Source organism: Xyrauchen texanus, chromosome 8, assembly GCF_025860055.1.
Source record: "Xyrauchen texanus isolate HMW12.3.18 chromosome 8, RBS_HiC_50CHRs, whole genome shotgun sequence".
Lineage (NCBI taxonomy): Eukaryota > Metazoa > Chordata > Actinopteri > Cypriniformes > Catostomidae > Xyrauchen > Xyrauchen texanus.
This window is the reverse complement of record NC_068283.1, coordinates 42,707,178-42,728,286: the sequence shown is the minus strand read 5'-3', so window position 1 is coordinate 42,728,286 and position 21,109 is coordinate 42,707,178. Positions and strand designations below refer to the sequence as shown.

At 43.6% G+C, this 21,109-nt stretch overlaps 2 protein-coding genes and 1 long non-coding RNA gene across 5 annotated transcripts in view; 1 reads left to right on the top strand and 2 right to left on the bottom strand.

The window, feature by feature from the left end:
* Positions 1-21,109, top strand: part of LOC127647777 (uncharacterized) — a 227,109-nt gene that overhangs the window by 111,957 nt on the left and 94,043 nt on the right. The window lies entirely within an intron of this gene.
* Positions 1-21,109, bottom strand: part of LOC127647782 (V-set and immunoglobulin domain-containing protein 1-like) — a 100,752-nt gene that overhangs the window by 56,220 nt on the left and 23,423 nt on the right. For 2 of the 3 annotated variants that reach the window (XM_052132254.1, XM_052132253.1), the window contains exons 4-5: positions 18,339-18,440; positions 18,132-18,227 (exon numbers count right to left, since the gene is read on the bottom strand). In XM_052132254.1, coding sequence (XP_051988214.1) covers positions 18,132-18,227; positions 18,339-18,440 — 198 coding nt within the window. Of the gene's footprint in view, positions 1-5,737; positions 5,831-18,131; positions 18,228-18,338; positions 18,441-21,109 lie in introns of all 3 variants that reach the window. The other variant, XM_052132252.1, reaches the window with a different exon arrangement.
* On the bottom strand, positions 1,115-4,628 carry LOC127647793 (uncharacterized). Its single transcript, XR_007971099.1, has 3 exons — positions 4,529-4,628; positions 4,158-4,229; positions 1,115-1,227 (listed from the first exon to the last, which is right to left on the bottom strand). It is a non-coding gene; the product is annotated as an uncharacterized LOC127647793 (long non-coding RNA).

Here is a 21,109-nt window from a genome sequence, read left to right as displayed (position 1 = left end):
TAAACCGAAACCTTCTTTTATAAAAAATAATAATGGTTTTACTTCAGGTACCATAGTATCATCATGGTATTTTGTAATAAAATCATAGTAACCACAAAATTAAACATGGTTACTATATTAACAACATATTACCATAGTAACAACATGGTGAACTGCATCAAAACTATGGTTTCCACCAAAACACATGGCTACTACAATATTACTACAGTAAAACCATGGTTAATTTCATCCAGATCAAACACTTCTCTCAACTGCCCACTCTGACCAAATCACAGCGAGTGATCACTTTTATTATAAGTAGTATTATAGGAAATAATAAAAATATAAAAAAGTGGGACAAAATGTGGGATTCAAATCGGTGTCGCTAGCATAAAAAACACATTCACACTGTTTTTAGTGCCTGAGCCGCTGCAGCTGTATCTGTTTGCTGTTATCTCACGTGTTCCCAACATACTATTGGAGTGCAAATAATAACTCAATTCTCAGTTTTCTTAACCCACTTAATGTCCGTTAATCAGTTCAATTTCTCTGCCCACAGCAGCTGACCTCAAAATAATTTGTCAATGATTGGGGGTGCAAATAGCTTTTGCCAACAAGAGGGGCTATCCGCACTTAGTGCAAATAGACACTCATTTGTTGGCATTATTTGACTTTATTGAAAAATATAGGAAAAAATAATTACCGTAAAAAATGTATCCACAGTCTTCAAAGAATGCCATCATCCGCAGGACTTGCAGAAAAAGAAGACACATGTCCATCCAACAATGTCTGTGAATTAAAACAAACAAACAAACAAACAAACAAACAAACAAACAAACAAACAAACACACAGCACATACATACATAATAATATCATCAACATATTGTATTGATAAAAAAAATATTGGCCTATTTACTTTTACTAAATAAAATTTCTTGAAACAGTACACAACTACATTAGTCATGTGCATGCAACAACAGAGGAAGTAAATAGATTAATCACTGTCCCAGTCCAAGCCAGTCTGTCTCAAGCTAATCCAAACCAGTTTTTGTCTGACAAATCTACTTCAAATAACACAAAACAAGAAATATTGAAAATGTGTATATGTGTAGGACAATTTTATTAAAGTTCATTGAAATGTTTTTTAAACTATGTTTAACATACCTTTCTCCATTTCCAAAATGCTGTGATGAACAAACATCGTCATACTGATATCCAGAAGAACTAATATTAACATTATACACCTTCTGAAGATGATAATAAAAAAAAATACACTGATTAAACTTTCAAAGTCCACTTTGAAAGTACTTGTAAAATGTTTATGGCAGATGCTATTTGCACCGTGATGCAAATAATTGTATACTGAATGCTATTTACACCCCAGTGGAAATAGTGTCAGATACTATTTAAATATTAACATACAGTATGTTCATCACTGCAGTGTGTTTATTGTGTTTATTTAGAGTCCTACAGACACACTAGATTAACTCCGACCCCTAAATGGCTCGTAAGAGCCGCGAGCCACCCAGCCGCTCCCGACTTCGTTTAGGCAGTGGCGTTTATCGCTGGGGGCGATATAGGGACCTCAATGGGAGCTCCTCTGCCGGGTATAACCCCTCGGACCTCCCACTCCCTGCAATGCTCGTATGTTCCAACCGGGCTGGGGCGCGGTTGCCGGTTTGCGGTTGCCGGTTCGCATCACAGCAGACCCGCGATCTCGTTCGGAGATCTGAACCGGGCCCTGCACAGACTCCGTTCAAGATGCTCACACAGAGGCGCATTCTAGAGAGCGTCCGGCATCTGGATTGGTAGCGGTAGACCTGAAGGGCGTGTGCTTTCATGTCTCGATCCTTCCTCGACACAGACCATTTCTCCGGTTTGCCTTCGAGGGTCAGGCATATCAGTACAAAGTCCTCCCCTTCGGCCTGTCCCTGTCCCTTGCGCCTTCACGAAGGTCGCAGAGGCAGCCCTGCCCCACTGAGGGAAGCGGGCGTCCGCATCCTCAACCATCTCGACGACTGGCTAATCTTAGCTCACTTGCGAGACATGTTGTGTGCTCACAGGGACCTGGTGCTCAGGCACCTCAGCGGCTAGGGCCGGGTCAAATGGGAAAAGAGCAAGCTCGTCCGGTTCAGAGCATCTCTTTCTCGGTATGGAGTTGGACTCGGTCTCAATGTTGGCGCGTCTCACCAGCGAGCACGCACAGTCAGTACGTTCAGGCGGAACACGTTGGTCCCACTGAAATCTTTTCAGAGGCTCCTGGGGCATATGGCATCCTCAACGACGGTTACACCGCTTGGGTTGATGCATATGAGACCACTCCAGCACTGGCTACAGACCCGAGTCGAGAGATGAGTATGGCGCAGCGGCACACACGGCGTCCTCATCAGGCAGGCTTGTTGCCGCTCTCTCAGCCCCTGGTCAGACCTAGCGTTCTTACGGGCAGGAGTTCCCCTAGGCCAGGTCTCCAGGCACGTCGTGGTCATGACAGATGCCTCCCAATGGGGCTGGGGCACCGTATTCAGCGGGCACTCAGTCGCCGGCCCTTGGACTGGCCCGCGACTGCGTTGGCACATCAACTGTTGCTTGCAGTACTACTTGCCCTGAGGAGGCTTTTGCCGTTGATCCGGGGCAAGTATGTGTTGCTCCGGACAGCCAAGGCGGTCTACGCTCCGCCGCATGTCACAACACTCCGCGTCTCCTCCTTTGGAGTCAGCACCGACTCAAGTCAGCTACGAGCCACTCACATCCCAGGCTACCTCAACAGCACAGCGGAGCAGCTGTCACGGCAGGTTACATCCAGGGGAGAGTGGAGGCTCCACCCCCAGGTGGTTCAGCTGATCTGGAGTCGATTCGGCCAAGCACAGGTAGACCTGTTTGCTTCCCCGGAATCCTCCCATTGCCCACTTTGGTACTCTCTGACTGAGGCCCCCTCAGCACAGATGCCTTGGCACACAGCTGGCCCCGGGGCCATGCAAGTATGCGTTTCCCCAGTGAGCCTACTTGCACAGGCGTTGTGCAAAGTCAGGGAGGACTGGGAGCAGGTCCTCTTAGTGGCCCCTTATTGGCCCTCCCGGTTTGGTCCTCGGACCTCCACGCTCCTCGCGACAGCCCCCTGGCGAACTCCCCTGAGGAAGGACCTTCTTTCTCAGGGTCAGGGCACTCATCTGGCACCCGCGACCAGACCTCTGGAATCTCCATGTCTGGCCCTTGGATGGGGCGCCATAGACAGTAGACTCATTTTCTATGGGGACCCCTAGTGTCAACTCATCGACACAGCGTCGAGTGAGTGACAGGCGGGGAACGTCTCGGTTACTGAAGTAACCTCCATTCCGTGATGGAGGGAGCGAGGCGTTGTGTCCCACCAGCCACAACACTGAACCAACCGCTGAAAGCGCCGGGTCTTTGGCTCGGCTCCTCAGTGCGATCACGTATTTGCAGCGTCACTCCTTTTATACCCGTATGTCCGGGGAGTGGCATGCAAATTCCAAAATCAGAGATGTCTGGGCTCGCAGGAGCGACCCCTAGTGTCAACTCATTGTCACAGCGTCTCGTTCCCTCCATCAGGGAGCGGAGGTTACTGGTAGTAACCGAGGCGTTTTACACATTAACTATGGTTTCATCGCGGGAGCGAGTGCGATTGATAGACCCCCGGCTCTACATCAAACCCTTCTTTGCAGTCCTAAACATTCACTGTGACCAAATCACTGTGATGAAATCCAAATTTATATAAATTTGCATCTATTACAATGTATTTGTATCTAGTATTAAAATAAATATTAAGAGTGAAAACAGGAAATCAGATGACAAAAAAGTGGGACAATATGCTGATTTGAACCTCAGTCGCTAGGACAACAGTACACATTCACATACCGTCTTTACACCCCACACAACTGCAGAAATCTATATTTTCTAGTTTGTCCTATATATTTCCTATATATGGTTCAACCAGACTATTGGGGTGCAAATAGCTCCGCTGTGTAGCTGATGCTATTTAAACCAGGGTGCAAATAGACAATCTGAATGTTTATTTGTGGTTAGCATGTCATAAGAGGCAAAAATATTGTAATTACGTAAGTAGAACTGATTCCACAAATTACCACTTTTTAAATCACTGGAAAAATGACAGTATTACAAAAACTACCATAATAAGAAATGATGCACATTATGCACTTACAGCTAGATGTTGCATGAAGATATAATATAAACCGAACTGGTAGCACTTGAACAGCTATAACATATAGATGGCCTAAAATAAGAGGAAAAATATTATATTATTTTCATCTCATTGATGAACAAAAACATATTGAAATCATTCTTACAGTATCATCCAACAAGTGGTTATACATAAAGTCCTAATTGACTTAATTTTAGTCAACTGGATTTTAAGCAAAACAAAAGGGTCCATTTAATTGTTATGGGAATTGGACACACAATTGCGTGTTTGCATGCAGATATATTTGATCTAAAATTATAATGAATGTTCGTATGATCAGTTTAATAACTGCACATTAAAGAATAGCAATTTACACTTTGAGTGTCACTTACCCTCAATGTCAGTTTCTAATGAAGATTTCACATAAAATGACTGTAAAGGAGGCAAGATGATCCAACACAGAGCCAGTATCTCCAACATAGTTTCTTTTTTGCATCCAAACCCTTATTTTAACATTAGAGGAGTCATGTGATGGAAAACAGTATTATCATGGCTTTCATTAAGTATTTCATGTACTATGTGCACATACTCTAACATTTCACCAGGATTTCTGTGTTTCTAGATAACGTGAACTTGATAGGGGATGATGTTTCATGGTTTATTGTTTAGTGTAGTTGCCACTTTCTTATTCAATTACATATCTTGAGTCAACCAAGTTATTTAAAAAAATTTTTTTAGTTATAGGCGGATCACAAAAAATTATCTAAAACTTTTAAATGAGCTATTTTATGAGAATTTACTTATTTAACTAAATGTACTTGTGCTTATAAAATAAGGAAAAAGAAAATCTTACCTCCATTGAAGATGAGGAGACACAATAGCAGTATATATCCCCCAAAAATACCAAAAGTATGTGAAGTACGTTAGCTGGATGATTTGCAGTCTTATTCCAGGCATATACAAAGAAAACTGACGGATGAACAGATTAATAAAATAATAATACACAGAAAAAATAACAGCACAATAAAATAACAGATGTAAAGCAGGCTGAAAGTGTACTATGTTTTCAATATGATTAATTTTTCATTAGAATAATTTAATATAATAAAATTTTCTTTTTTAAATAGATCATAAATAAAGGAGTCTTAGTGCTTGTTTTTCTCACAGAGATTAAAAGTCTGCCCAGTAAAGCAGCTTTCACACTTCGCACACACAGTATCAACAGTTCTCCGTGATGTATTAAAGAATAACTCATAAATCATGTTTATAAACAAATTATTGCAAGTAACACACATGACATCTTGTGTAATATATGGATTTACCTACCTGAATAAATGGCGACTGTTAAAACAACAAATTCTCTTGCAATACGTGAAACACTAATACGTGTTTTATTACTGACTGCAAACAGAAAAAGTTTGAAGAACTTTAGACACTGAAAAGGTCTAATGGATTGCCACAACAATAACACAATAAATACTAAATGTGTGTGCTTCATTAAAATATACAGTATTTAATTGCAATTACATCTTTAATATCTGCAAATCAAAATGCATTTACAAATCTGCTCTGGTAAAATGAAACTCAAAATTAAAACATACCTTTAATGTAATGTAAATAAGGCACAGCCCACAACAACATCACAGGCCTCAGAATATAAAGAGCACAGCATGGGATGGTCTCATTTGGAAATCCTGAAATGTTTTTTTTTTTTAAAGATTGACATTACATAATAAAAACATTTTATGATTTCAAAAAATATTTTACATTTTTGTTACATATAGTAGCATTATAATATTTGTAACATTTAAAATCTGACTTCATTCAACAATAAAATACCACTAATAACACTATAGACAGCCCTGATTAAGAGAAAGACCCAAATGCTTAGACACAGATACTTACAGAATAATCACACATCTCTACAAATCATTTGTGTTGGCAGTTCAATTTAAAAACACTGTGGGCTGGCATCATTGTCATATTGAAGCACATGATCCATACTGTCACAAACTCAAGGACTTCCTCCTTTCACCACTAGAGGTCTCTCTCTCCCGAGTTCTGAGAGCTTCAGGAACTACACTTCCCAGCATGCCTATCTGGACTGATTACTCCCACACCTGTTCACAGTTCCAATGACTATTTAAGCACTACACTAACTCAACTCTTATTGAATTTCACTGATGGATCTAAAGATCCTGAAACAGGTCGAGCTTCAGCAGCTGTATATGTCCCACATTTTCAAGTTAAAACTGGTAAAAGAGTATCTGACCAAGTAGGAGTTTATTCAACAGTGAATGTAGTGATATTATTAGCTTGAATGTGGCTGCACTTTGGCAGAGACAAGCGTATTGGAGAGGACAACAACTATGTGGACTTACTACTATTGACGCAAAAACAGTATGACCGGATATTGTGGAGGACATGTTGTGTGGATATCGACCGATGGCCTGTATAGGTCCGGAACAATATTGTTACAGGGTACTTTGCAATTCCAAACAACATGGCAGGAAGGTAGACAGAAAACAATAGCGATCGTATGGATTATAGTGAGGTAAAAGGAAGTAAGGGAAGTGAATGTGCTGAGGAAAGGAGAGGAGATAAAGGCAAGAAGGGGGAAAGTCGTAAAAAAGGAAAAAAGATTCATCTAGTGTAGGAGAGTCAGAGAGTGATGGAAGAGAGGGTGAGAAGTGAGAGGAAGGTTTGAAGAATATTAGGATATTAGTTTGAAGTAGTTAGGCTCGAGGGGGAAAGAGGAGTTAAGAAGTTTGATCCGATCAAACTAACAAAAATCATTAAAGGACAGGTTAGGGAAGTAAAATATTCAAGAATATTAGGAGATGGAAACGTATTATTAGGATGCAAGACTGAAGCACAGGTGGAAAAGGCGAAGAAATTGATGAGCATTGGGAAAGTGTTTCAGGTTGTAAAAAGAAAAAGAATCAGTGGTAGTAAGGGAGTGATCTATGGGGTTCCTCTCAATGTTAACATATGAGATGTAGTAGAGAACCTTAAGGTGGAGAATAATATGGTAAAGAATGTTAAAAGAATGACTAGGGGAGTAGAAAGAAAGATAGAGTTTGAGGAAAAAGTACTTCCAAAGGTGGTGTATTTTGGTTTCTTAAGATACAGTATAAGAGTATACTTTCTAAAACCCATGAGATGTTTTAATTGCCAGGAATTTGGTCATGTATCTAAGGGGTGTAAGGGGAAAAGTAGATGTGCTACTGGAGGGAACATGATTATGGGAAGTGTGGAGAGGGAGTGAAACCAAAATGCTGTAATTGCGGAGGAAACCACAGTGTTGCATATTGGGGATGTGCAGTGTATGAAAAGGAGGTGGAGGTGCAACAAATAAGAATAAAGGAAAACATGTCATAAGCTGAGGCAGTTAAAATGGTAGGACAGGGTAAGCAAAATAAGGAGGAAGGAGTTACTAAAGAACAAATGGTGATGAAAGAGCTGCAAGATATAAAGAAAGCATGGATGGAAAAGAAGTTGGTGACATTTATTGCAGGTGTGATAAATGCAACATATGAGATCAAGTCAAAAACAGAAAGGATTCAGATTATTGTGAAAGCAGCAGAACATCATTTGAATATGGTAGGGTTAAAATGGGAAGAGATAAATGATGAGCTAAGAATGCAGTCAAGCCAGAGTCTGCATGTGTAGGCTGTTAATATTAATAGTGTTAATATTACAATGGGATGCTGAGAAGCCTGATTGCAAGCGTACAGGATTTTAAAGGATTTATAGTTAATAGAAAAGATAATCCAGATGTGGTGTGTATTCAAGAGACCTGGCTAAAACCAAACATAGATTATGTTTTATATGGTTATGTGGCAGTAAGACAAGATAGAAAGGAGGGAGGGAGGAGGATGTGCCACTTTTATAAAACAAGGAATATCATATAGAATAATAGGTGTGGGAAGAGATGGGTGATGGCGTTGGAGCTTCAGTTTGGTCAAATATCCATAGAAATCATCATTATCCTCTGAATCAACTTGTCCATGAAATACTTAATGATGGCATACAAATCAACAGATGTTGTGGCATCTTTTTCAAGATTCTTTACCATCTCTTCAAAGAGGGAGAGACTATTATTGCAGAAGAGAAGATAAACCTCTACAACATCTCCTTCCTCTTGCAGCTCTTCTGCATCCATGTTCAGGTTCAGCAAAATCCTCAGGTGCCTTGGACAGTCATCTCCAAGACTAATTAAGTAGGACTTAAGAGCAGTCTAGTTCTGCATGAGGCAAGTGATCGCAGGGTTCAGGGACAGCCATCTGGCCACAACATGACATAAAAACTCACAAAACTCACAGAAAATGTTCTGCTTCTTTTGGACAGAGCTTGAGAACAATGTTCTCTACATCAACTGAAAACTCATCCAGTGCATGTTTTACTGTATTGTGGACAATGTGGGCATGACAGTGGCCTGTTAGGAGGTAGCTATTCTTCTTTTTCAACTTTGTGTAAACTGAGTTGTGAACACCATAATTCACATTTGTATTGTCTGCACTAAATGCAGACACTTGATCTAAAGTAAGTGACAGTTGTTCAAGACTGTGCTCTATACATGTCACAATGCCATCAGAAGACTCATCAGGATTCTCTACAAAATCAATAACTTTTTGGGTTATGCCACTCTCAGGAGTGAAATACTGAATAGACAGAGGAAACATCTTTTGTTAGATGCGTCTGTTTTGAAGAGAAAATGGGATGGGTTTCAGAATATTTACCACACCGTAAACTAAGCAATAATTAAATATTTTATTTTAAAATTAAATAGGCAAAATCATATCTGAAAGCATATACTTTATATACATGATGTACAATTTATTATTTTTACATTTTATATATATATATATATATATATATATATATATATATATATATCTCTCTCTCTCTATATATATATACAGTATATATATATATATATATATATATATATATATATATATATATATATATATATATATATATATATATATATATAATATAATGTATGTATGTATGTATATATATATCTATATATATATATATATATATATATATATATATATATAAACACATATATTGGCTAATAATATAATATACATTATATTTATCTGAGAGATTTTGAAGTGCATCTTGAAATAAATTTTGACATTTGAAACAGTAGCCTACCATTTCAGCCTCTGGTGATGTGGTGGTGGGTGACACGAAAAAAATTGAAATTGCTCCTTGGGTCCTTTGCTGTTGGTCGTTCCATCGATGAGTCTCTGTGGATGCGTGTTGTTTAACACCGCCATGGTTTACAGACACCGCCATGGTTTACAGAAAAATCTCTCCTACATAATTAGCCATATACATATTTCCCCGATCTTTGCCAAGCCATGGGTTCTCGGTCTCCCATTCTGGATTATATTCCTGTAAATGTTTTTTTCTTTTACAAGGTGGACTAGTAACAGTTGCCATCATGAGATACTCGCTGTAAAGTTACACTTCCCACCACTGTCAGCTAGTGTCCAGCTTGGATGATCCAGGTAATGTAGCAACAACCAATGACAGAGAGCTCTCACTCTCACATGTGCATGCACAGACACATCTCATGTACATATGTAAGTACATACAGCTACCTTGCACAGACATTACCACTTGCACATTTATATACGCCTCTCTAATCTACATGCAGCCTATATGGGACAAACTGTGTTCCGTATGGGTTTAATATGGAACGCTGCTTTGGTGTTTTAAATACGGGATGATACCGTATTATATGGAATGGTTGTCAACCCTAATTCCAGCACATGTGAGAGTGGATGGAAATGAGGTGGTTGATCAGTTAGCAAAGCAGGTGCAGGAATTATAACATACACAAATCAATATCCCACTAAGTAAAGAAGAAGTTAAGGGCAAAATCAGAAAAGCTATAAAAGGGAAATGGCAAGAACTTTGGAATGAGGTGGGAAGAGGAAGACTTTATCATATTCAAAATCAAGTAGGAGGTAAAAGAGGGAATTTTGGAAGTAAAAGAGAAGACACGATCATTACCAGACTTCGCCTTGGGCACACAGCTCTAAATTATTCCCTATATAGAATGAACAAACATGAGTCTGGGAACTGTAGATAATGTGGATCAGCAGAAACTGTAGAGCATGTACTAATATATTGTACTGCTTATGAAAATGAAAGAGTACTTCTGTTGGAATAAATAATAGAAATGGGGATAGGAAATCACTGCTGCTTAATGACTCATAAAATATATAATGTATTAATGAGATATTTTAGAAAGGTAGAACTGTTTAATAAGATTTAGAAGGTAATATAAATATTTTTTTTCCATCAGTGCTCCACACTCCAGCCCAGTATGTGGCGGAAATGCACCCATCATTTCTTTGCCAACTGACATAAAACACCAAAAGAAGAAGAAGAACTCTTTTTGAAGTTTTGTTTTGCCTAGCTGACATTTCTGAGCGTCTATACTGTAGGGCCGGGTGATAAAAACGATATAGATATTTATCACGATAAAGAAAATTCACGATAAGCTTTTGAGGATATTTACTGCGTGTCACAAAAACACAAGCAGTTTGGCTTTGTCAGGCTGCGTTTCCACTGGGGTGGACGAAATCCACTGGGGTGGACGAAATCCACTCAAAGGTGCTCACAGCGCTAGGAGAGAGCTTGCTCCACACCGCTGCCAATCCTACGATCCACTTTGCGAGCATGACGCTCGGCTTTCATAGGAATTAATTGAAAATGCTCTCAGCTTCACTCACAACGCGCCAGTGGTAACGTTGGTCAGACGTTGGATGAACTTGCTTGCCCTGTCCCGCTCTGCACGCGTTGCCTCTTTTCCCTGCATGTGTGTAGACATGAAGTGCCGCATGAGTTATCGTGGTTTTAAAAGCACCTTTTAGACCAAAACGTTTTTCCCTTCTAAATGTATCTTTAGCATGTTGCGAGCCTTTAATAATAAACAAATCGATTTCTGTTCTAATTTTGTAAAATTAATTAGATGTCTGGAAAGGATATTGTGAATTGTCACTGACTGCTAGTTCGTGAGGTGTGCTGACATCGAGACTGAGTCTAACTCCAGACTGAGAAAAGAGATGCTCTGAACCGGAGAGAGCTTGATCTTTCCCCAGTTGACCTGAAGCCCCTAGCGGCTGAGGTGTGCGAGCACCTGGTCCCTGTGGGTAAGCCAGTCATCGAGGTCATTGAGTATGCAGATGCCCACTTCCCGTAACGAGGCAAGGGCTGCCTCTACGACCTTGGAAAAGACGCCAGGGTACAGGGACAGGCCGAAGGGGAGGGCCTTGTACTGATATGCCTGGCCGTCGAACGCGAATCGTAAGAAGAGTCGGCAGAATGGAGACGTGAAAGTACGCGTCCTTCAGGTCTACCGCCGTGTTCTGGGGTACCAAACTCCTCTGTTTCCATGGTCTGGTGAATTATCCAAAGTGCCTGCTGTGAACGACTGGTTTCAACATAGAGAGGCTGTGTGGGATCAAACACATGTCCATCTACAACATGCCATAAACAGGGAAAAGGAGCAAGCTGACCGCCATCGTCGTCCCAGTCCCAACAACACTCAATCCCAGGTATGTGGGTCCTTTCAAAATTCTGAGACAAATGAATCCTGTGTCATATCGCCTCCAGTTACCTGCTAATTATCATATTTCTCCCACTTTCCATGTCTCACTGCTGAAACCTGCCGGTGGTCCGAGGGTAGAAGAGGAAGATGGTGACTCTTGCCCCCCCACCCATGATCGTGGATGGTGAGGAGGCATTTCTTGTGCGAGATCTAATAGATTCCAGAGGTCAGGGAAGCCAGATCCAATATCTGGTATATTGGGAGGGGTACGGTTCGGAGGAGAGTTCCTGGGTCAAAGCGGATGATATCCTCGATCCCAATCTCATTGCAGAGTTTCATAGGATAAACTCAGAGAAACCGGCCCCTCGACCTCGAGGAAGACCCCGACGTTGGATGTGCTCTTGCGTCAGGAGCTGCTCATTTGGGGGGCTCTGTCACGAACAGAGAAGATTCCTCAATCAGCCACATGAGGTCTCCCTCGCCTGAGTATTAACATTGGACTACATTTCCCAGTGCCCACATATCTTCACTGATTACAACACACCTGTTCCACATTACTCAGACTATTTAAGCCCTGTGTGTTTGTTCACTCTTTGCAAAGTCTTGTTTGCCCTGGCTACATTTCTTAGCATTATTCATTCCCTGTGTTATCCTACCTGTGTTTGACCTTGCCTTGGATTTCCACTTCACGATCGTTTGCTGCCTGCCTATTATTGACTTTGCCTGGACTACTTCTATTGATGTTTTCTGCCTGCCCTGATCTCCTGCCTGTTTACCTTGTTTATGCTCTGTCTTATATTGTTGATTGCCCTGATTATTCAACCCTTGCCTGTCTGCACTCTGAACTTGTTGTGTTAAATAAACTGCATATAGATCCCTCTCAACCTGAGTCTGCATTACAGCTCATATACTGTTAGACACGCAAACTGTAAGGAACCCCCTGATCTACTTTTACACATCTTGTTCAGATATCTCCTGATCTTAAGGACAGGATTAGCAACACCATGAATTGGAACACACCACTTTAAATTTGTTCTATAATAATATCCATCCATCCATCTTCAACCGCTTATCCGAAGTCAGGTCGAAGGGGCAGCAGCTCCAGCAGAGAGCCCCAAACTTCCCTATCTCGAGCCACATTAACCAGCTCTGACTGGGGGACCCCGAGGCATTCCCAGGCCAGTGTGGAGATGTAATCTCTCCACCTAGTCCTGGGTCTTCCCTGAGGCCTCCTCCCAGCTGGACGTGCCTGAAACACCTCCCTAGGGAGGCGCCCAGGGGGCATCCTTACCAGATTCCCAAACCACCTCAACTGACTCCTTTCAACACAAAGGAGCAGCGGTTCTACTCTGAGCTCCTCACGGATGACTGAGCTCCTCACCATATCTCTAATTGAGAAGCCCGCCACCCTTCTGAGGTAACCTATTTCGGCCGCTTGTACTTGCGACCTAGTTCTTTCGGTCATGACCCAGCCTTCATGACCATAGTTGAGGGTAGGAACAAAAATTGACCGGTAGATCGAGAGCTTTTTCTTCCGGCTCAGCTCTCTTTTCGTGAAATGGTGCGATAGAGAGAGTGCAATACTGCCCCCGCTGCCCCGATTCTCCGGCCAACCTCCCGCTCCATTGTCCCCTCACTTGTGAAGGGACAAGTAGGTACTTGAACTCCTTCACTTGGGGAAATACCTCCTTCCCTACCCGGAGTACGCACTCCATCGGATTCCTGCTGAGAACCATGGCCTCAGATTTAGAGGTGCTAATCCTCATCCCAGCTGCTTCACACTCGACTGCCAAGCGATCCAGTGAGAGCTGAAGGTCACGGATTGATGATGACATGAAGACTATATCATCTGCAAAAGGCAGCGATGAGATCCCCAGCCCACCGAAACGCACAACATCCCCACCCAGACTACGCCTCGATATCCTGTCCATGAATATCACAAGCAGGATTGGTGACAAAGTGCAGCCCTGGTGGAGACCAACCCCAAATGGAATGTACATGGATTGGATCGCCCTAAAAAGGGACCCCACACCCCGTACTCCCGCAGCACCTCCCACAGTCTCTCCCGGGGGACCCCGGTCATACGCCTTTATCCAAATCCACAAAACACATGTAGACCAGATGGGAATACTCCCAGGCCTCCTCCAGGATCCTTGCGAGAGTAAAGAGCTGGTCCGTCGTTCCACAGCCAGGACGGAACACGCATTGTTCCTCTTCAATCCAAGGTTCGACAATCGGCTGAACCATTCTCTCCAGCACCTTGGAGTAAACTTTACGAGGGAGGCTGAGAAGTGTGATACCCCGGTAGTTGACACACACTCTCTGATCCCCCTTTTTGAAGAGGGGAACTATCACCCCGTTCTGCCACTCCTTAGGCACTGTCCCAGACTTCCACACAATGTTGAAGAGGCGTGTCATCCATGACACCCCCTCCACATCCAAAGCTTTCAGCATTTCTGGTCGGATCTCATGAATCCCCGGAGCTTTGCCACTGCAGAGTTGTTTGACTACCTCAGTGACCTCCCCCAGGGAAATAGAATCTGATCCTCCATTAGCCTCTGGCTCTGCCTCCAGCATAGAGGGCGTGTTGGGATTTAGGAGTAATTCAAAGTGTTCCTTCCACCACCCAATAACCTCCTCGGTTGAGGTCAACAGCGTTTTTTTCTGTATACAGCTTGGATGGTTCCCCATTTCCCCCTCCTAAGGTGGCGGGCAGTTTTCCAGAAGCACTTTGGTGTGGACTGAAAGTCCTTCTCCATGGCTTCTCCAAACTTTTCCCACACCTACTGCTTTGCCTCCCTCACGGCAGAGGCCGAAAACCTTTGGGCCTGTCGGTACCTTGGAACTGCCTCCGGAGACCTCTCGGACAAATCCCAGAAGGCCTTTTCTTCAGTCGGACAGCTTCCCTGACCACCAGTGTCCACCACGGTGTTTGAGGGTTACCACATCTTGCGGCACCTAAAACCTTGAGGCCACAGCTCTCCACCGCAGCTTCGGCAATGGAAGCTTTGAACATTGCCCACTCCGGTTCAATGTCCCCAGTCTCTGCAGGGATGTCTGAAAAGCTCTGCTGGAGATGTGATTTGAAGATCTTGCGGACTAGGGCCTCCTCCAAATGTTCCCAATTCACCCGCACTACTCGCTTGGGCTTCCCAGGTCTGTCCATAGTCTTTCCCCATCCCCTGACCCAACTCACCACCAGATGGTGATTGGTTGACAGCTCTGCCCCTCTCTTCACCCGAGTGTCCAAAACATATGGCCTCAGATCCAACGACATGATTACAAAATCGATCATCGACCTTCGTCCTAGGGTGCTCTGGTACCACGTACACTTATGAGCTTCCTAATGTTCGAACATGGTGTTTGTTATAGATAATCCATGACTAGCACAGAAGTGTAATAACAAACATTCACTTGAGTTCAGATCGGGGAGGCCGTTCCTCCCAATCATGACTTTCCAGGTGTCCCTGTCATTTCCCACTTGCGCGTTGAAGTCACCCAGCATTAATATGGAGTCCCCTACTGGGGCCCTATTCAGGACTCCATTCAGGGTCTCCAAGAAGGCTGAACACTCTGAACTGCTGTTTGGTACATATGCACAGACAACAGTCAGAGTTCCCCCCCCCACAACCCGTAGGCGTAGGGAGGCGACCCTCTCATCCACCAGGGTAAACTCCAACGTAGTGGCGCTAAGCCGCCCATTGCCTCACACCCTGGAAAACTCCAGAGAAGAATAGAGTCCATTCCCTATCCAGGAGTACGGATCCAGAGCCAAAACTGTGCGTTGAAGCAAGCCCCACTAGATCCAACTGGTAGTGCTCCACCTCCCTCACCAGTTTCGGCTCCTTCTCCCCCACCTAGGTGATGTTCCACGTCCCTAGAGGTAGCCTTTGCCACCCGGGTCTGGTCCGTCGAGACCCACGGCCTTCTCTGCCACCCATATGGCAGCGCACCTGACTCCTGTGGTTTCTCCAATGGGTGGTGGGCCCAAGGGATGTAGAGGGGGGTGTCACGATGCTTATTTGGTCTGTGCCCGACCGGGCTCCGTGACAAGCCCGGCCATCAGGCACTCGCTGACAAGCCCTCCGTCTGAGCCTGGCTCCAGATGGGGGCCCTGGGCTTCCTCCAGGCAGGGTAACTCCTCCTCTTGCCATTTTTTCCATGGAGTTTTTGTGAACCATTCTTAGTCTGACCCCCTTACCTGAGACCACTTTGTCTTGGGAGACCCTACCAGGAGCACCTGACTCCAGACCACTCAGCCCTCAGGATCATAAGGGCACACAAACCTCTCCACCACGGTAAGGTGCTGGTTCCCACAGAGGCTATAATAATAATAACTAGATGGGTACATTTCCTGAAGAAAATGTGAGTGGTGCTTGCCGTGGCGAAACTCGTCAAACAGCATGCTGTAACTCGAAAAGAACAAAAATCACGGTCAGTAAATAAATCAACCCGAATTCTGTATGATTTTCTGGTGCAGAAATATGTGATTTGTTACTCGGTTGCTAGGGTAAGCCCGTGTGGTTGCTATGCAGTTACCAAGGTAATACAATACGCGCTCCTTTCTATCCCGAGCTGAAATAAGTCAACCCGAAGTCTCTACGCTTTCCGATGCAGAGATATGTGATTTGTTACTCTGTTGCTAGGGTAACCCCATGTGGTTGATAGGCAGTTACCGTGAGTGATACTTATGAAGTGTCCTTGCCATCCTGATTGGAATAAATCAACCCAGTAGTCTCTCTGATTTTCTGGTGCAGAGATATAGTTGTAGCTAAACGGTTGCTAGGGTACTCTGTTTAGTTGCTAGTGAGTGGCTTGGCAGCTGCCAATCGTGAAACTTCAAAGGCTGCTTGTCAGTATGAGTGATATAAACCAACTCCCATGCCTCTGTGACATTCAGAATCGAAGATATGCCTCTATGGATTTTGGTTGCTAAGGTGCTCGACAATGGTTGCTAGGGAGGGGCTAGGAAGTGTTGAGGTGATTCATGATTGGCTGTTTGCTGCCCCGAGTCAAACGAGACCACCCTTTGTGTTTCTATGACGCTTCTATCCGGAGATATCCCTTTGATATCTTTCATTAGAAGTCTATGGGACTTGTTGCTAAGGTGCTTTAAATTGTTGTTAGGGCGTGGCTTGATAGCTTCACAATGATCCCGAGAGACTGATTGGTCGTCTGAGTAAAATGAGCCCACCCCCTTGTCTCTACGAGGGGCCTGCCAGCCTCTTCAAATGTAGCAAATCACACGTTTCTGCGAAATCCTCGCTCGGAGCTGTGATGCGTCAAAGTTTCTCGCAATGTTAAGTCTATGGGATTTTGCGCCGCTTTTTTGCCCCTGGGGCAAATACCGTACTCCGATCGCTATACAATAGTCATAGCACACGTGTCCTCAATAGGCCGCTCGATTTGATACCTCATTCGTGGGTCTACGCCAAACGGTCGTGGACGAGTTAGGTGCCGAACTTTTGTACGAAGATATAAAAATAAAAATAAAAATAAAAATAATAAGTATGTGAGATTACAATAGTGATGCTTTGCAAGCACCACTAATAATAATATTTTCTCACCAATATGACTTTGTCATTATTGAAAATATCTTGTTGATTACAACATTGTATTATTTAATCAATCACTATTTTTGAGTTTGAGTTGAGAGAAAAACCTGATTCAAAATGTCACTCTTTTATCAAGCGCTGTCTGGTTAACGGAGCTGGTACAATAGGGAGGGGAAGTGTTGGATACAGTGTGGGAATATCATAATATCTTTTTATAACGTGAACATATTCTGTTCAACAGTGGGAGTGAGGAAGAGGAAGTGGAGATCAAAGATATTAAACACCTGTTGGGTCAGAAATCATTGGGTCATACAAATTTTTACATTTGGTATATAATATATTCTTCTCACATCACATGAGCTTGAAATGTTAATTCCATCAGCTGTTAAATGTTGAATACTTCTGTGTAATAAAAAAAGTTAAATGTTCCATTTGGGACGATAATACACCATGAAAATTCATAAACTACATGGCTTAGTGCATAGTATATTTTGTAAGAGCATAGTGTATAGTGTGGCGTTTTGGACACAGCTATTGAATAAAGCATGTACAGTATGGCTACTTTTATGGTAATTTCATGAACATTCTTTTCCTTTTTGGACATTGACAACCAGCAGTAGCACTTATTGTGTGGAAAATATCAGAATGAGCATTGTTCAAAATATATATTTTGTAGTCCTCTGAAGAAGGTCACATGCGTTTGGAATTACATGATGGTAAGTAAATGATGACATCATTTTTTTATTTTGGGGTGAACTATTCCTTCACAATAAAGATAAAGAACATCTTCCACATTTAACATATTGTGATTATATTCAGTTTTCACAGATATTACCAACATTACAGAACTGCAATACTCACCCTCAGTAAAACCCCAGAAGATGAAGGCAAAGAACATACAGATGTTTGGACAAAAGATAAGAGCAATCTGAAGAGTCCACACTGTTCTGCTGGGGTCTAGATGGGAGATGGAAAACAATCACAGTTAACAGACACTTATGGTAATAAGTTGATTGCTCATGCATAGTTTCATCACAGGAAATAAGAACATTATCGTTATAGCCATACCTCTGTCATGTAATCTGTGGTAGATTCGACTGCAGAGCAGAAGTGCAGATCCAGATGCAGCAATACAAAAAATCAGCACCATTACATGTAAAGCAGAGAAACCTGTGAGACACAGATATCAGTGACAAAATGAACCTAAATTGGACTGAAATAAGATTTATGTTGCAAACACAGAAGATGCGTAGGCACTTAGTGTATCTGTTGGTTTTCTGCTAATTATTCTTCACAGTTTTCTAGCTTGTAGTTTTGTAGTTGGACTCGCAAACCCTCCTGAACTACCAACAGTTCAAAGTTTCTGCTTACAACTGTGCAGAAATATAACTCTTTTTTTTCTCCACTGAATTCTTGGGTCATTCAAACACCACATGGCCAGTAGTTTTAAAATCCAACTGGATTTTTTTTTTTTTTGCTATTTCGAATTTTAACAAAAACAAATTTTTCAAACTTGTCCTGCAGCTTTCTTCTACCATAAATAAGAAGTTGTCAGAAGTTATCACAAGATATTACATTGTTTGTGTGTAGTTAACATGGCACGGAGTGAGCACATTTGAGCGGGCATTTTCAATTAATTCCAATGGGAGCTGAGCAACATGCTCGCAAGATGGATTGTGGGATTGACAGCAGTGCAGAAGAATCATTGAAAGTGGTCGAGAGCACACTAAATTTAATTTGTGCTCCATCACCCAGAAAATGTTTATAGAATTGGCCAACAATAACTTTATACTTGGAAATACTTGGTCTAAAGTCTTGCTTCTTTTTTCTAAATATTTCACAATGTGCAGGGGCGTCGCTAGGGCAAACATGCCCCAAATGATTTTAGTCTAGATAAAAATGTGTTGTTGACTGGAACTGAATTTCACTTCCTCTCAACAAGACATTATTCCTTTACTCCTTCATTGACACCATCTGGCCGGTCTTTTGTTCTTTGTCAATAAGTGTCTCATTTCTGAAACTGTACCTGACCATTTTAAACATGCTATGGTGACACCTTGAAAACAAATTGTCTAGGTTACGGATGTAACCTCTGTTCCCTGCTGGAGGGAAAGAGACGTTGTGTCGGAGAAGCGACACTAGGGGTCTCTCTTGAGCACCGAATATACCTCTGATCCATTGAAAAAAGGCCAATGAGAAGTTGGCAGTCAGTAATTGCATACCCCGCCCCCGGACATACGGATACAAAGGCGAGGCAAATACTAGAGTTCATTCAGGATTTTTCTGAGGAGCCGGAAATGGTTCTGGCCACTACAGCGGTTCGGCTCAGCGACGTGGCCGGGAAGACACAACGTCTCGTTCCCTCCATCAGGGAACGGAGGTTACATCCGTAACCTAGACGTTCCCGTCTGTCGCTCTCTCCACATGTGTCGGAGAAGCGACACTAGTGGTCCAATTTAAATCCGCCATGCGCTGAGCCGTGTACATGTTCTGCTGACACAGGAGCGGGCAGGTATTTGTTACGTGCCAAAAGACCAGCTGTGTCAGACTGCACGTACCCTTCCCCAATGCCCCAAAAAAGTCGTAGGAATCCTTCTGGTTACCCTAGGCAGGGGAACAAGGCGACGCTTGCCAACCTGGGAACGGGCCAAGCCTGGCTGGGCCTCTTTTCTCTCTATGTTTCTCGCATAGAGCAATAGACAGCGGGGCCCTTACACGCACTGAGAGAAGGGGGTCTTACCCAATTTCCCATTCTTTCAGGGGGGGAAAAGACCCTGCGGAGACCACCCTGCCCAACTGGGGAGGTACGGTGGTGAATACATCACATGTGTTTTTTAGGCGACACGTGGAAGTGGCGTGGTGGCAGATCCAGCCTCAGCGAGGGTGGAGTTGCTACACACGGCGACCGGGGGGAGAGCCGAAATTTACCCAAGGAAAACGCGGGTCTGCTCGTAAGGGGACCGTATCGCGGAAAATACACACAGGGAGAGTCTGCGTAGTAGTCCCTACTCTGTGGAGCACCTATTCCAGTACAGGGTAGATCTGAGTACCCGCAGTGGATTGGGCCGGCAAGTTCCTCCGCTGAACTGCGGACCCATGAGGGCTAGGGAGGAATCGACCAGGGATTCGCGTTGAGTGACGTCTCCTGGGAAAAAAGATGCACTGTTTTACCTCAAGCAAGGGAAAAGGCGTATATGCAAGCGATTCACCCGGCCAGCCCATCAGCATGTTACCGAGTTCTACTGGCTCGGACCTGAGAAAACACGGGATGAAACTGACTCAACCCTGAGATTGTAATATCTCGCAAAAGTGTTTGGTGTCGCCCAACCCGCTGCTCTACAAATGTCTGCCAGGGAGGTACCCTTGGCCAGTGCCCACGAGGACGCAACACTCCTTGTCGAGTGAGCTCGGACCCGCGGGGGGGCAAGGCCTGGGTGTGATAAGCCAACGAAATGGCATCTACAACCCAGTGGGAAAGCCTCTGTTTGGAGACAGCGTTTCCTTTCCGCTGTCCCCCAAAGCATACAAAGAGCTGCTCAGAGCATCTAAAGCTCTGCGTGCGGTCCAGGTAGGTACGCAAAGCACGTACCGGACACAGCAACAAAGGGGCTGGGTCTGCCTCCTCCCGGGGCAGCGCTTGCAGGTTCACTACCTGGTCTCTGAAGGGCGTGGTAGGAACCTTGGGCACATAGCCCGGTCGCGGTCTTAGGATCACATGAGTGTCTGCCGGACCGAACTCCAGGCAAGTGTCGCTAACAGAGAACGCTTGCAGGTCCCCGACCCTCTTGATGGAAGCGAGCGCGATCAGCAGGGCAGTCTTAAGAGAGAGGGCCCTGAGT